This window comes from Pelodiscus sinensis, chromosome 5, assembly GCF_049634645.1.
Source record: "Pelodiscus sinensis isolate JC-2024 chromosome 5, ASM4963464v1, whole genome shotgun sequence".
Taxonomy (NCBI): domain Eukaryota; kingdom Metazoa; phylum Chordata; order Testudines; family Trionychidae; genus Pelodiscus; species Pelodiscus sinensis.
The window spans coordinates 25,309,953-25,326,965 of NC_134715.1; the positions used below are offsets into that span (position 1 = coordinate 25,309,953).

The 17,013-nt window shown below is 42.4% G+C and overlaps 1 protein-coding gene across 3 annotated transcripts in view; it reads right to left on the reverse strand.

Moving 5' to 3' along the window:
* Positions 1-17,013, reverse strand: part of CENPE (centromere protein E) — an 85,082-nt gene that overhangs the window by 28,693 nt on the left and 39,376 nt on the right. For 2 of the 3 annotated variants that reach the window (XM_075929680.1, XM_075929678.1), the window contains 6 exons: positions 16,241-16,552; positions 15,878-16,036; positions 10,715-10,927; positions 6,815-6,973; positions 4,588-4,782; positions 2,852-2,977 (listed from right to left, as the gene is read on the reverse strand). In XM_075929680.1, the coding sequence (XP_075785795.1) occupies positions 2,852-2,977; positions 4,588-4,782; positions 6,815-6,973; positions 10,715-10,927; positions 15,878-16,036; positions 16,241-16,552 (1,164 nt within the window). The remainder of the gene's footprint in view (positions 1-2,851; positions 2,978-4,587; positions 4,783-6,814; positions 6,974-10,714; positions 10,928-15,877; positions 16,037-16,240; positions 16,553-17,013) is intronic. The other variant, XM_075929679.1, reaches the window with a different exon arrangement.

Consider the following 17,013-nt stretch of genomic DNA (forward strand, 5'->3'; position numbering starts at 1 on the left):
CACTGAGTTTCTACATCAGATTACCTTTTGAAATTTAAGATTAATAGCCCAACAAAAACACAGACACAGGCAAGAAATTTGTGACTTAAGCCCTGCAGTGTAGATGCACCCTATGTGGAAATAAGCTACGCAAATTGAGTGGTCAACTGCGTATCTTAGTTCAAAATAGCTTATTTCTAAATAGCGAGCATCTATACAGCACTTATTTCAAAAGAGCACTTCCTTCGACTTCCCTTATTCCTCGTACAATGAGGTTTATTGGAGCTGGAATAAGAAATCCTCCAGCTTAATAGTATTTTGACACTATCTTGCAATAACTGCCTGCTGTGAAGAGGCCGACTAAGTTATTCCAGAATAGTGCTAGTTATTTTTTAAATAGCGTTGCAAGTGTAGACATACCCTAATTGTCTTTGCGGGATTCTAAAGGAGACAAATTCAGTGAGGTAATGAAAGTCAATTTTTTTTTTTAAGTGGTGTCAGAGTTTCTTGGTAGAAGTTGCTTTTGAGAATAAATATAAATTATGGGGCTTTGCTGTTGCTATGGAAATTGTTTTAGCCCTTCAGGGGTTATTTTGAGAAGTTATTTAGAGAGAATATTTTGAAGGACCAGAGAATGATTTACTGCTGATTAAGCATTCCTACCATGAGCGGGTGTTCTTCCAGCAACTCATAAAAATAAGCAGACCTTGAGATGTATTAACCAATTTTGAAAGATACAAAGGAGATGTATAGATAGGCAGATCCTAGGCATGTGAAACTCTCCAGTGTAATACGTGAAGTGACTGGTTAGTATTTCTGCATAGCTATGTTTTGAGCAAAATAATTGGTTAAAGTATAAATAATATAAATTCATTTTAAACTTTACAAGAACCAGAAGACAAGCTTGTTAGAACTTAACTACAGGAGTCAGCTGAAGAACAAGCTGCCATACCTTTGAGAGCCTGCCTGGCACCATATTGTGTAGAATCTGGAGCCCCAGACAATTCAGTTCTGATTAGCCATCAGGAGAACACAGCCTGCTTTACTGGGATTAGCGAGCATAGGAATGCTTGACGTGTGTATTCTGTCGATTAATTGCTAATAAATACAGATTATGGGTATTACTGTGTTCTGGTAAAAAGGTTCTAACCAACCCAGAGAGGGCCACTGAACCTGGGGAAAGGGACCTAAATTGTTCAGATGTGACCCACCTTTTCTTTTTAATATCCTGGGCCCAAAATGGTTACAACACCACTACATATTCTGAAGAAGTGAAGGTTCAGAATTGAAAGGAAGAGAAAATAGAGTTATTTTAAAAACATTAGTCTTATAGTGAACTAATTCTCTTTTGGAATGGTTTCTCTTGTGTCCTAGCCAGCAGCTGTCCTCTGAAGAGCTGATGAGAAGATATCGCCCTTGCTGCAGAATACAGACTCCAAGTAGCAAGCTGCCAAATATGTTTACTTTGCTACTGACAGAAAGGAGAGAAAAGTCAGTCACTTAACTCATAGAACCCTGACATTGTTGCCTTTAAAAAGAATGGGTATGAAGTACTTCCTGTTTCATTAGATCTTTTGGAAAAAAGAAAAAAAGGTCGCCTTTTGAAGGAATGGATGCATCTTTTGTGAACATGACAATGTACCAGCATCTCATTGCAGTTTACAGTTATGTTTTTGTTCAGTCTTATCTTTCAGCATGTAGTCATAATAGAGAAAGATATTTGCCCTTGGATTAGCCTCCCCCTAGCCCCTTTTGGTTTAATGTTAAACACTGCTTTTTGTCCTCTCTGGATCTTCTGGTAAGCAACAGATTTATTTGTATTTTTACTACCAGACTTACTGGCATTGCTCAGGATCTGCTGGGAGGGGTGGAGGAGGGAAGAGGGGGATGCAGCAAGAAGTGGAGCACCAGCATTGCTCCCCAAGGCTAGGATGGCATGGGCTGCGCTGCCCAGGTGGCCCTGTCGCTCCTTAGGGCCAGGCCTACTGGGGGGAAGCTTCCTTACTGCCCACCCTGTGGTCAGTCTGCAGTATAGCTGTCCCTTATGAATGACCACACAGAGGCAGCAAGCACGAGTTTAACTATCCCCACTACTAGACCCCTCCATTTCTGTTTGATGAGAAACAACTGCATTCCATGCATATCCCATTGTCCTGGTATATGCATGGAATGTAGTTGTTTCTCAACAAACAGAAATGGAGGGGTCTGGTAGCGGGGATAGTTAAACTCATGAATCACCACATAGCTTTCATGAAGGAAGGAAGAAGGGGATGCAGCATGAAATGGAGCACCAGCGTTGCTCCCCAAGACTAGGCTGGCATGGGCTGCGCTGCCCAGGTGGCCCTGTCCCTAACCCTAACCCTAACCTTGCTTTAAGTTAGAAGAAGTTGCATAACAAATTTGGTGGTTCTAGCTCTTACCATTTAGGAGTTCTTGAACAAATACCTCACAGAGAGACTGATGGACACAGATGCACAAACTCTCAAATGTATAGTAGATATGGCTAAAAAGCATAAAATAAAAGTTTTCATTTTTGTGCTTCTTACCCACATTCCTACGGTTTGCATCATCTGTGGGTGACACCTCAATCATTTTCATGACTAACAGCATGCTCATGATTTGGACATTTCTATGGGAGCAAGCAGGGAGAGGAGTCAAGATAATTTGGAAGAAAACAGCTGTGAGGCAGATATTCAAGAGTGCTCTGCATCTAGCCAGCTTCCATTGTCAAGTAAACAGGACAAGGACTTTACCTGCCTATAAGAAGTTCTTACCACTAGTAAAAATAACCTTGTTCACTATGTTGTGTAAGTGTTCTTTATCCAGGAAAGGAAAGTTAGGGAATCCTTGGTGTTTTGGCTCCAGTACTTGCCTTCTCTTTAAGCTGGGTTGTCTCTGTCTTCAGCAACTCCTTTTCTCTCTCTATTATCAAATTATTCTCTGCATCAACCTGCTCTTTTTGGCATTTTAGCTCCTCCTGTAGATTTTCCATTTTTGCCTGAGTTTTCAGAGATTGAAACAAGAAATTACACAATGAGGATATTAAATAAGATACTTCACTGTATTCTACACAACTGGAACTACAAAAAAGTGTAAGCAGAAATGTTCAAGGGCCTAAAGAGAGAAAATACTCACTAAGTCTGCTATTTGAAAGCCATGAAAATTGAGTTTATTTCAATTGGTACCTCCCCACCCTAAATTCTTCTAAGGATTCCAAAAGGACACAGTGCCTCTCTTTCTGGAAATGTAGACCTCAAAATGCAAATAAGAATGTGCATGTGCAATGAAGACAGGCCAATAAATTCAGGCTTTAGGAGGTTGGTTTTCTAAATATAAATCTGAAGAGTCCATCCTTAGTGACCACAAAAATTTTCTCAAGCTTAACTGTTGTAAAGCTAGATAAGTAGCAAAGGGTCTCACAAAAAGAACACTTGGGAGCTCTCCTCTGCTACCCTACTGAAACAGTTGGGCTACTCCTATTTCCAAAGTAGTCAGGATACCTGCATTCCTATTAAAATTACTGAGTCCAATTCAGTTTTTGGTAAATTTACCTAAAACCTCTATTTCTGAGCAGAGAGTTTACAGAACTTAGAAAATATTCTGTTATTTTGCTTTCATTAACTTCAGAATCTGGTTTTCATTACCTGTAAGGTGAAACCTTTCACTAATACCTGATTCCAGACAAGGCGGACTGAAAACCAGGTAGGACACAATCACAGATAAAAGTTTGTCAACTTCACCATCTGTTGCGTATGTATGCTGTGCTTTGAAAGAGCATAGCATTGTTTTACTTCCAATATTAGAGGGTGTATTTTGTCAGTTGGTTTTCTTTCTGGGACTAACCTCTCCCTAATCCAACTCAACCTGAACTGAATTATTCAGGAGCTCAAGTTTCCTGTTAGCATTAAACATGTTCTGAATAGTTATATCCACATTACAGGCAGAATCACTGTTTCTAGTTTCTATAACAGCATATAATTATGTCTAGAAACTTTTTATAGCAATAGTGGGCAACATGCTGCCCGAGGGCCACAGGCAGCCCATCAGGGTTCTGTGTGTGACCCACAAGGTATTCGGTTTACTGTTGCCCACATGCAGAGTTGCCAGATTACGCTGGTTTCTGTCCATGTAGTTTTTTTCCTACTGGTATTACTGAAGTGGCATGTACATAAGCAAGGGCACACTAAGTGAGGCATGTGAAGAGCCACGTGCTTCCTCTGAATGCAAAGTGCTGCTATGGTTCAGTTGGAACATCCTGCAAAGTCTAGATATGCAAGTGCAAATAGTATAACTAACCTATTGTAGGAGATCCTTTTTGGTTACAATAATAGTGCAGCTCACTGAGATGGAGGACCACTCATTTAGTCCACTCACTAGCCTAGGTTGCCCATCATTGTTTTAGGAATATTCGTTTATCATCAAGTAGAAAGAGTGTACCTAAATTCTGGTGCCTAAATCAAATCTGTATTACCCTCTGACAAGTGCAAAATACAATCTGTGGTAATTGGAGTGATCCTGTCCGAGAATCAGGTGTCAGGAATTCAACTGTAAAGCAGTTCAAACCACTCTGAAGTAAATTTAAGCTCCCAAGAAAGGTTTGATACATACCCTCTCTTTGTTTAACTGATCTCCAACACACTCTAGAATTTTCTGAAACTCATCTCTTTCATGAGTAACTGAAGAGATCTCCTGAAGCTGCTGACATATATGTTCATTCATTGTTTGTTCAATACATTCTTTTTCTGCTAGTAATTTGTCACGTTCAGAAGAGACAAGAGTCAGATTTTCAGATAACTGAATGACCTGAAAGGAAAACAAGAATTGGAATCATCCTCCTCCTCATCCAGGATTTAGCACACACAAAAATTCTCATTTAATCACAGAATGTAGTGGGTTTTTTTTTTAAACCTAATATACTGATTCTGTTGCCAAAAAAATAAAATAAAAATCCATGTTTGGTGCATGGAAGGATCTATTACTAAGTTCACTGGCTTGCTTCTAATAGTGTTTTTAAACCTCATTAGGGGAGTCATTTCCTTTATTATTACACTTTTACTGTCAAAGCAATATTTGGCAGACTTCATTACAGACCAATAAGATTTAATTGAGTAGTCTGAGTAGTCTCTGTGTGAAAAAAATCAAGTTCAATTTTATAGCCATATGAAACTGGTTTACAGAAAGGCTTATAAAAAATAAAAATTGAATTTCTCTATTAACAAGTTAAAGCGGCGAGGAATCCTGCGGCACCTTATAGACTAACTGAAGTGTTGGAGCATAAGCTTTCGTGGGCAAAGACTCACTTCGTCAGATGCATTGACAAGTTAGTTTGTTTCATGTATTTTTTTCCACTGTATACTCATTTAAATTTTCACAATTGCAGGAATTGTTGAGTGCATATCAGAAAACAGTAGGGAGGAAAAGAGTTAGTTACGGACAGATGTTGAGATTCATAAAGCTAAATCTTTATAGCCATAAAAAAAGTTGTCAACATCACATCCAACTACAGGTTGAACCTCTGTTAACCAGGACTCTCTGATCCAGTAATATCTGAGGTCCGGCATGGATGTTGCAGGACCAGAAAGCCTGGCACGTTGCAGTGGGGCTGCTTAGTGAGGCCAGGAGACCTGGCATGCAGCAGCGGGGCCAGCAGTAGGGCAGGCGGCAACCTCCCACCGGTAGAAGAAACAGTGCTGGGAGGGGCTGGTGGCTGCAGGGGACAGGAAGACTTCCTCTAGTCTGGCAAAATCCCTCATCCAGGGCCAGTCAGGTTCAGAGGGTGCCAGACTAGGGAGGTCAAACCTGTATACAAAGTAAAATATCCTTAAAGCTAAGTTTGTGTATACAGTAAAACAGATGTTTTACATTTACTGATTAATATCTAATCCATGAAAGCCTATTTAGTTTCCTACACTTGATACTAGTGAATATTCAGATTTCATATTACCACAAGAGAGGTGTCGAATTTAAAAATGCTCCAAGAAACTCGAGATTATGATTGCCTTAGCATTTAAGGCCCAAAAAGAACTTTAAGTACAGGCAGTCCCTGGGTTACATGGATCCGACTTACATCGGATCCCTCCTTACAAACGGGGTGAGGCAACCCCGCACTAGCTGCTTCCCCCCAGCAGACCAGGGAGACGCGAAGCTAGCGCTCCCCGCCCCACCCCCCCAGCAGACCTGGGAGATGCGGAGCGGCTTTTCTCAGCAGACACCTCAGCTTGAGAATAAAGGACTAAGGGAAGTGAGGTGTGGGAGAATAAAACTGAGCTCTGGAGAAATGTTTAGCTAGAGTTTCCCCTACAATATGTACCAGTTCCGACTTACATACAAATTCAACTTAAGAACAAACCTACAGTCCCTATCTTGCACGTAACCCGGGGACTGCCTGTATCTTAAATGTTTACTAATATGCAGTCAAGTGATATAGAGCTACATAAAAATATTTCCTATTGGGGTGTTTAAAAATAAATCCATGCCTTATTCTACATATTAAGGGTGAAATCTGGCCACCTCCTATGAAGTATATTGGAATTTTAATACTGACTTGTATAGAGCCACAGTTTCATGCCAAAATTCTAAGTTACGTTTATTTACTACAAAATCTACTCAGGTTTGCAGCTGTGAAGTAATATTAGGCTTTCACTGCCCTTTACAGTTGTCAGAAATATTTTATTTTGTTGAACAGCACCCAAAGTACCATGATGGGCAAAGGCATATTTTAGTGAAGTTTCAAACTGAAATTAGGATTCCACAGATCACAAATTTGCTAAATACAAGTCTACAGAGAACACAGGAGCCAGTGACACAAATTTTTAATTTGTAAGGTACATCTTACCTCCTGTTCCAGATCATCAATTATTTTCCCTAGCCTTTCTTGAACTTTGGAGAGCTGAGTTTCCTTCTCTAAAATATTTCCTTTTAAATCCTCAATAGTTTCCTGATGCTCTTTGAGAGAGCTAGAAGCATTTCTCAGTTCTTCCTCCAGCTCTGTATTCTTTAAGCAAAGGACATGAAAGAGATTTGTTATAAGTAAATGTTAGGTGTCTTTAAAAACAAAAACAGACAACAAAAAGTACTATCCCAATGTTGATAAAAATACTTGAATTCTATTAATATAGTTTGAAAACTGCACTACAGTTCCTGGATGAGAGTTATCCTTCTCACTTTGGAGAGTAGGGATGTTAGCGTACAGTCGTGTAAACATTAACCATTAAGCCCAGGCTTATCGGTTAACCGTAACAACCACATGCACTCCACACCCCCTGCTGCCTCTGTATCAGGAGCCAGGGCCCATGGAGCCACCTGCCTCCCCCGCTGTGCTGCCTCTGATAGGGAGGCAGCAGCGCAGAGGATGAGGAGGGCAGGTGGGAACTGGCACATGCAGGAAGCTGGCTTTCAAGCCAGTTTCCTATGTAAATTGGCTTACATGGAGCTGCCTCGCCCTCGTGCTGCTTCCTCTCTATCAGAGACATCAGCATGGAGCAAGGGGAGGGAGACAGGGCTGCTGCTGTATGGCAGGCCCTGGCTCACAGGTGACAAAGACTGCTCCATTGGATGCTGGCAACAGCATGGGGCTTCCCAGGAATGAGGCTGGGAACACATTGGCAGCTGGCCCCGCTCCCAAGGACTACAGAATAATCAAGTAACTGATAAAATTTGGTGCAGTTACATGATTATTTAATTAAATGATATCCAACACACTATTAGAGAGTCTCTTGTCTTTTCAGATTATCTTTTTCCTGTGCTACAGTTTGTTTCCTGAGTCATGAAGTCTGAGTGCTTTGAAAGCTCTTTTCTAGAGTCATTGTTTATCAATTCTTTCATTTCTTCTAGCCGCTTCCCAACACCTTTACTCTTCTTTCAATCCAAGCATTTGTTCCTACTGTGTTTTCTTGCAGTTCTTGACTTTTTTTTCCAAATTATGCAAATATTAAAAAGCTTCATTTATGGCACTGAATGTGACAAAGCCAAAAATCAACATTTTGAATCTCTAAAAAGATATAAAATTAACATTTTTTTAATGGAGTCAAGACATTCATTAACCAGTCATAATGGGGTGGTTTTTTCCCCCCTATTCTTTCCTTAAAAATGATAACTTTTGGATTATTTCTTTATGACAGGTTGGCTGATTGTGCACTTCCGGCAATAATGTATCCACATTTGCATCTCTCAGAGATGGAGATGATATGGATGGCATTTCATTCACATCCACTTTTACCTTACTGTAGAGAAGATAAATTAATGAGTGATAAGAATGGATTTCTTGATGAAATTTCAGTTTTCTGAAGTCTACAACAGGGAACCCCATCCCCCACCAGACTAGTATTCAAAATACAATCTTTTCACCTTCCTCTAGTGGGCAACATCCTTTGTTACTCTCAGTTTCAGAGGCCAAACTTTATGAAGCAATATAGTTTTATGGAGAGTAAAAAAAATGGACTGGAGTTGGGTTGGAAAAGTGGAGGGAGGTGAATTGCATAACATACTCCTCCATTACTGTGCTGAGCATCCACTTGTCTCACAACCTGTCCAACAACTTTTGAAGAGGGATAGGGTTTCCCAGAGAGTAATGAGGTGTGTTTGGTGTACTGTCCTCAAATGAGCAGTCAAAATTACTGATTCAAAGTCAAAAAATGTCTGGTGAGAACTGACTGCTGAAAGTAATCCTGACTGGTGATATTAAGGAGGAGAGACTGTCTCTTGGCAGTGTCCTGTGACTGCTGTTGAAAGGAAGGTCCAAAGTAAGGCTGAGGTCCAAACAGTTTCATTTCCTCTTTATTATTGAGGTGCATACTCCCAATGAATAGAGTCATTTGGAGCTTTCAAAGTAAGCAGGGTGGTACCATCTGTTTTCTTAGAGGTGTCCTTTGAAGGATCTTATCTTCAGTTGTATTTTACCAAAAGCCTAAAGCCAAGAGCAGCACCTCCTGGAGATGGCAGTAGCTATGGAAGCATGAAGTCATGTCATCAACATGGATGAACACGTAGTGATGTTTGAAATGAGATGTCCTACAGAAGCCAGGGACAGGAACTGTTCCCTTTACTCATCAGGCAATCTGTTTCTGCAAAAATATACTTTTCATTTTTCAGCATTCACAGGTGGTTGTTAGCCACCCTCATCTGGAGGAATAAGAGTGGAATAGCTTTCTTGCCTTATAACTAATCATGAGACTCCTTCTCCTTGGAAATGGCTCTCAGTGGCTGTTTTGAATGTTCATTAACAGCCATAACAACCAAGAAATCTGGTACAAAGAAATACAAGTCTACTTGCTTGGCCACAGGTATTAGAAGGTATGTTTATATAACACAAGATGACTTACCCTGTGTTGCTGAGGCCCTTCAGGGAGCTGGATGCGTGGTAGGAAAGGAGTCAGGGCAGAAGGATGGAAGGGCACTCATTGGCTTCCTCTCTGGCCCGGTCTGGGGCAGCTTCCCAGAGGTGTCCCTGGACTGCATTGACTGGCCAGCAGCTGCTCCTTGGGACGGCCGAAGGTATGGGGGCCAAGCTACTGGCCAGCAAATGCTCCCTGGGGCTGGGGTGCTTGCTGTCTCCCTGTGCTCATTCATGGATATAACTGCCCCTACTACCAGAACCCTCCCTTTCCATGTAATGAGGAACAAGTCACATTTAATGTACATGCCATTGTCCTGCCACAACCATACCCTGACTTTGATTTAAGTTATAAGAGGAAGCTGCAAACTAAATTTGGCAGTCCTTGCTCTTAATGTCAGAGAGGTGATTGGAGTTGGCAGTACCAGAATAAAGGACTGAATTGTTCCTTCAAATGATATTGAGGGCACAGCCAGTGCCAAATGCATTAAGTTGCCAGTGTAGGTTCAACAGTGCCTTCCTTTAATGTACTCTTCACAGGAGATCTGTGGCATTCAGGAAGGCCAGTGGAGTGAGGCACTGAGATATATAGGTGTTCAGCTGACAGGGTCTCAGCCAATGTCTCAGGAGGTGTTGAAGAAGGACCATGGAGAGTGAAGATAGCCCTCAGAAGAGGCAAAGTGTATAGTGTTGCCACAGATGGATCTGACGAATGCCTATGAGAAGGCCTCTACACAGGAAGCAAGACCTTACTGGAAAAGCCTATTTATGAAGTGAAGTCTGGGATTTTGATTACCTGTCACAGTAGGAAGGATGCTTGGAATACTTTGAGATTCTTGAGGAGGAAAAGCAGCTGCTGAGGCATGGTTAAATCAGTCTTCTCAAGATTAGAGATCAATTCTGAAGAGGGACGAGTTGCCCACATAAAAGAGGAACTTTAAAGATGGAAACCCTTGTATTTTTAAGCTCTGAAGAGAAGGATATACTACTAATAATAATGCCCATTTCCCTCACATGCCCTTCACCTAGACAAATTAAGCAGCTTTTGTGCTTATTTGTGACATGGGCTGCATACGGGCATGAAACTTCAAGACTGGGGACTCTTTCTGTTAAAAATATATCCAACTTTGCTAGTTTATGCTACTGAACTACACATTTTAAAAAAAGTTTGAGAGCTAGTAAAACAAAGCAAGTAGTTACCAGGAGCACCAACCCTCACCATTAACAGTGAGAACAAACAGGAAGGTGGCAGACATGACTCATTTCTGCCCTTCCTCCAGCACATGAGCAGGAAGGGCACATGTGTGGTCTAGAAGAACTGCTAACAAAGACTCTGACTTGATGGAATTGGGCACATGTACATCTATGTGGAATGTTATATATACACATTAGAAAAACAGTTACCAGTGAAATGCACTCCTCACACCGTTCCTTTTCCACTTGCAGACACTCCAGTTTTTGCTGCAATAGAGTCTTTTCTTGATTAAGAGACAAGATTTGTTCCTGTAGCAAATCAAGTTGATCACTTTCTTCATGGTGTTTAGTATTTACTTTTTCTTGAAGGAGTTGGTCTCGCTGTAAAGTGACCTGTTTTAGCTCTTCAGTCAGATGCAATATCTACAAAGACAGGGTATCCAACATTATAGCATGCACTCAAAGGCTGACCAAAAAAAGGAGACAATCTCCACCATTTTATATTACAGCAGGAATTTGATCCCAAAAAATAATCGAGACCACCTTTTTTGTTATACCTCACTTGCTCAAAATTATCTTCCACAGCCTTCACCTAACAGATACACTACTTTAACGACGTGTTGTATGTGATAACTCAGTGGTTTGAGCATTGGCCTGCTAAACCGAGGGTTCTGAGTTCAATCCTTGTGGAGGTCATTTAGGGATTTGGGGCAAAAATTTGTCAGGGATGGTACTTGGTCCTGCTGTGAAGGCAGAGGACTGGACTCGATGACCTTTCAAGGTCCCTTCTGGTTCTAGGAGATAAGCAATCTCCAATCCTAATGGTCTGAAGAATATGGGAAGAGCTAGAGGAGAAAATTGTAGAGGTACAACTCCTAGAGCAGGGGTGGACAATAATTTGAAGGGGGAAAGGGATTGTGAACTGGGGAAGTGGTGCAGGGATTTGGGTGGTGACCAGGAACAGGGGATTAGGGTGCAAGGCAGTGTTCCTTCTAAGATTTTCCATTCATGAGCGTAGTGAGTTTTGTTTTGTGCACCAATATTGGGGTCATGTACACCACTGTGGTACCCAAGTTCTTAACAAGGTGCATGACTTCAAGTGTTTATTTAATATGAAGTCAAATAAAAAAATGAATACTGCAAAATTTTAAAAAGTAGCCAACTTTCTCTGTTTATAGCCTTCTCCCAGGTCCTCCCACAGTTGGACTAGGTGATCTCTTGGACTCCTTTCCAGTCCTGATTACTATTGGAATGCAAAACACCAAAAGGACATGGAAGAGTTTGATAGAAACATCAAGAGTATAAGATTCAGCAGAAAAGCTTGAACTACCGTATCTCGACTTATTAGGATACCAAGTCATGACCACAGTGCATCAATGCAGGAATGCTGAAAGATACATCTTTCATTCTAAGCCCCCTTTGTGCCTTCTGCATTTTCCATCTTGCCAGACGCAAGTCCAGCTGCTATTATAAGGCAACTTACAGCAATTAACAGTTGGTATATAGACCAGTAACAAGTCATTGTATGAAATTGTAGTTTGTACTGACTTCACTTACGTTTTTCTTATGCTTTTCATGTAGCCTATTATAAAACTAGACAAGTATCTGGGGCTGGGGCTAGGTCTACAGTGTGGAGCTATTTCAGGATACCAGAAGTATACCAAAATAGCTATTTCAAAATATAACGGCCTCGCTATTCTGATGTCCCTGTAAACCTCATTCCTCGAGGTTTAAGGGACATTTCAGAATAGTGCTTTATTTTGAAGTTTGGGGCTGTGTAGACAATTTCAAAATTACCTTGAAATAAGCTAGCAATTTGCGTAGCACAAATTGACTTGATCTTCCCTTAGGAAGACCTCTGCTTACCCCCAGGGATACATATATCCCTGATAGAGAACCATTAGATTATCCTACAAGTTGTGTCATACTTATTTTCTGTTTCACTGAGTGGGCAAGAAAATATGTTGTCTTCAACATTAGTGTGTCAACAGGTGATGGATTTGAGATTCCTCTGCCATTTGAAGTAGTTTTAGGGAAAAAAAACAAGGAGAGGTTTGGAAACAAAGAACCGAAAGAAGGCAGAATTCAGTTTACATTTCTTTTCTAGTGATAGTCTATGCTGTATATTTTCTAGGAGTCATGTCCCCTAAAAGTCTCACTCATGTTCTTATGGGCTTGCATTAGACCCTGATGGCCGATTGCTAAAGGTGCTTGGCATTTGTGCCATAGTACTTCCTATGAAATCATAGCTAATTCTTTTTAGTACATGCGGCCCTAGCCCTCGCCCACTGGAGTGGAGCAGCCGTTCCTCAAGCAGCTCCGGCCCCAGCTATGCAACTGCCTAATGTGTGGCCATAGCCCCAACCTCCGGAGCAGATACCCACCATGTGGCTTGTGGCTTCCAGCCTTACCCATCAAAGCAGCCATACCACTCACCTTCCAGGTCCAGCAGGAAGAGGAGTGCTGCTGCATGGCTCTGGAAGGAGGCAGGCAGATTGATTTTTTTTGTGCGAAGCTGCACAAGTGTGCACCTTAGGGGGGGAACCCTGGTGCAAGGTCTGGGAAGGGGTTGTGACCTGGAGAAGAGGTGCAGGAGCAGGTGTGGTTCTGAGAAGAGTTCTGGGTGCAGTAGTGGGGGAGCAGAGGGTTGGGGAGAAGGGGGCATAGAAGAGGGAAGGGGTGGGGTGCCAGAGGCAGGCTTTGGCCAGGAGGCATTTATGTGGACTGCTCCTGGCCACCAACACAGCAGATTCTTTAGCCAGGTTCACTGCTGCAGAGACCATGAGTACTGCTCTGAATGGAACACTGAGCAGGACGGTAGTGGTGGTACTTCATATGCTGCCTGTCTGCAAGACAGGCAGCTCTTATTGGCTGTAACTGGCCAATGGGAACAGCAAAATTTTATTTCCCCCATGTGAGAAGTCTCACCCCTATCCCCATCCTTTCAGTGTTTACAGAGCACTACAGCTGGCTTTTCTTAGTGCCGAGGTAGGACAGGGAAGGAGCTCCTTGAGGCTCCCATGATCTGGATCTGGTCCATGGGCCATATTTTGGCCAGTCCTGTCTGAGAGGAAGTTTCTCTTCTTGACCTAAGTCAGTGGTGTCCAACCATTTTACACCCAAGATCACTTTTAAATGTCAGGGCAAGCATTTTCCCCATCCCTTCCCCAAAACCCCACCCCTTTCTCGAGGCCCTGTCCTCTCCAAACCTTTCTGCCACCTACCAGTGGCTAATGGAAACTCACTGTTAATTACACCCACGCCATTTTGTTAGCACTGCAGCTAGGGAGACTTGTTTAATTTAAGCTTTTTCATGTTAATTGATCAAACTTCATTTTAAATAAAGTAAAACATTATGTCCAGCACAAAAGGTTTCAAATGTTCTCTTTATTTATGGCAGGTGTGGGGAACCTTTTTTGGGATTGGAGGCCACTCACCTACAGAAAAATCAGTTGGGGACCACACAAGAAAGAAGCACAAAAAAAAAAACAAAAAACAAAAAAACAAAAAAAACCACACACCTCCTCCCCAAACCCTGACACTCACTGATGTGACTCCCAACTGACACACCTCACTCTTTTGGCACTCTAGCCCTGCCAAGGCGAAGGGAAGGGAAGACTGAGGTTCATGGCTTCCCATAGGCTGGATTTACTTTTCTGGGGTTCCAGAGTTAGTGGACCCTTAGATTCTGAGGTAGGAACAAAAATGAGGGGTTTAATGTGTGGGACACAGGGATGACAACAAGTAGGATAGGAATTTAGGATCTGGGTGGGAGGTGGGGTGCAGGGTCTGGAAGGGAGTTTAGCGGCAGGAGAGGATGTGGGGTACGGATATGAGAGGGAGTTTGGGGACAGGAAGGGATTAGGGCAGTAATGTAGAAAAGGTGAGAATGCATCTAAATTGCTAGGTGGGGAAGGAGGCAAAGAAATGGCGAGTAAAGGCAAGTGCAGCTTCTGCAAAGTAAAGTTGTACCTCTCCTCCCTTCACATCTTCCCTCTGGCTCCAGCCTCACTCCCCTCAGCCCCATGATTCCCCCCAGCCTGATCCACTGCATCACTCCATGCCCTTCAGTGCTAGGTAAGGAGTGGAAGGGGGCAGTCTTTTCCCTACCTGGCCCAGACCTTTGCCTGCAGGCAGAGCCCGGGGCCACCTAGGGCTGGCTTTTGTCGGGCCAGGCACAGCAGGGCACTAGGGAAGGAACTCCCCGAACCTGCACACAGCCCAGCCTCAACGCCCCCAGCGTGCTAGCCGCTGAGTCCCCTCCCGGAGCAGGAGGCAAACACGCATGCATCCTCGCTCTTTCACGTGTGCCTCTTCCCCCATCCCAGCCAGCAAATTAACAAAAAAGAGGGACAGCCGCCCAGGTGGCTGCCCCTTTTAATCCAGCCCAGCTGGAGCATGGTGCAGCCTTGTGGGCCGGATCAAAGAAGGGCATCCACCCGGCCAGCAGTCACACAGCCAGCTGGCCAAGTGGCTGTCCCTCATTGATTCAGCATAGCACAGCCTTGGTGAGCTCAGCACCTTGGCCAACTGGCTACCCCTGTTTGCTCCAGCCCAGCTAGCCATGGTGTTCAACCCACTGAGGCTGTGCTGCGCTCCAGCTGGCCTGGAGCAAAGAGGGACAGCTGTCCAGTCAGCTGGCAGTGACGATTGACCCCTGGGGGCACTGCGATCAATCTGTTGGTGACCATTGATGTAAGTCCATGGTCACCAACCAGTAGGTCGCGATCTACCGGTAGATCTCGGAGGCTCTAAGAGTAGCTCTTGAGCCCTCTCTGAACTGCACACCTGCACAGTACATTTATATTAAATTTCCTCATTTGAGGAGCAGCTACACACCGAGCAACAGCACAGGTGAGTAGCTGAGAGAAATGGTGGGAATTTTTTTTTTAAAGTAGCAGTATAAGGATTGGGGATAGGAGGAGCAGAGAGGGGGCAGGGCTTCAAGGAAGGGGCGGGGTGGTAGATCTTGGCTTGGTCTGTCATTTAAAAAGTGATCTTGCGTGTAAAAAGGTTGGAGACCACTGATGTAAGTTATTGACTAGAAGGTTTCCAGTATGATGGTTGAACTTAGAAAATCATGCAAGATAGGCCCACACTGCCTATTTCCACAAAAGTGATAGAGATGTAGCCGTGTTAGTCTGGTGTAGCTGAAACAAAATACAGGACTATGTAGCACTTTAAAGACTAACAAGATGGTTTATTAGATGATGAGCTTTCGGAAGTGAGTCTGGCCCACGAAAGCTCATCATCTAATAAACCATCTTGTTAGTCTTTAAAGTGCTACATAGTCCTGTATTTTATTTCCACAAAAAACATTTTAAATCAAGATATTAACGGACACTTATTTTAAAATTTGATTTGACATCTTACCTTGAGCTTCAGCTCACCAATAGTTTCTCCTAGAGTATCTTGAAGATTCACAATCTCAGATCTTTTCTCTGAAATATCTTTCTCCAACTCCTCAACAGTCTTCTGGTGCTGACAGAGAGAGTTTTGTGCATTTCTTAGTTCTTCCTGTGCCAGGATGTTCTTTAGTACAAGAGGAGAATTATACATTTCAAAATGAACTCATGTCACATCAGTAACTATTCTAAGGGGAGAGATATTACATGTTCCTTCTCCAGCTTCATCCTTCACCATTCCTTAATTTTCAATAATATTTCTATGTATTTCTATAGCATTCCCCACCCAATACCACACAATTCTGCATTTTGATCAATACCAGTCTCTTACCATTGTAATTGTCTCCTGTATATCTTCCTTAAGTTGGTCTCTCTCACTTTGAAGAGTTTCTTGTTTTTTCTTTAGGTCCTCTCTTTCCTGGATTAGAATTTTGACTTCTTCTTGACTTTCATGAAGTTTCTGAGCAATTGCCAGTTTCTCCATCCTTTCAGCCTCCATTGTAGATTCATTCATTTTTGATTTCTCTTGCAATTGCTCCATTTCACCCAACTTCTCCTGAGTTTGCATGAGCTCTTCTTTCACACCAAGAAGTTGTTCTAGCTCAGCACTCTTTTCTTGCAATTCTTGCATCTTAATGGAGAGCTTTAGTTTGTAATAAAGTCCAAGCAGATTAGAGGTTACAATGGAAAGTCAAATACTGTGTTCAAACATTTTCCCCACAAACCTTTGTTTGCCTTTTAAAATAAAACTAACTTTCATTAACTGAGAATTGCACCTTCTCCATTCTAGTTCCTGGATTACATTCGGTGCCAGAAGATTTACAGTATGCACTATTGCACACTTATCTATTCATGACCTTATTTAGATAAACTAGCCTATCAGCTCCAAAGGCTAATCCTGCTTGGTTCACACGCCTGAAAAATTGTATGTATAGAAAGTTAGTGAGGACTTCTGTAAAGTAGTAGACTTTATCAAGTTCATTTTCTGCCTTTCATGCAATTTAAAGCCAAATGTGAAGGTTAGGAAAGGTAAAGTTTTCCTCTACTTCCCAGATACCTGCAAAATGTGTTTTGGAAGGAAGAAAGCTATTGAAGCTTGGTGAT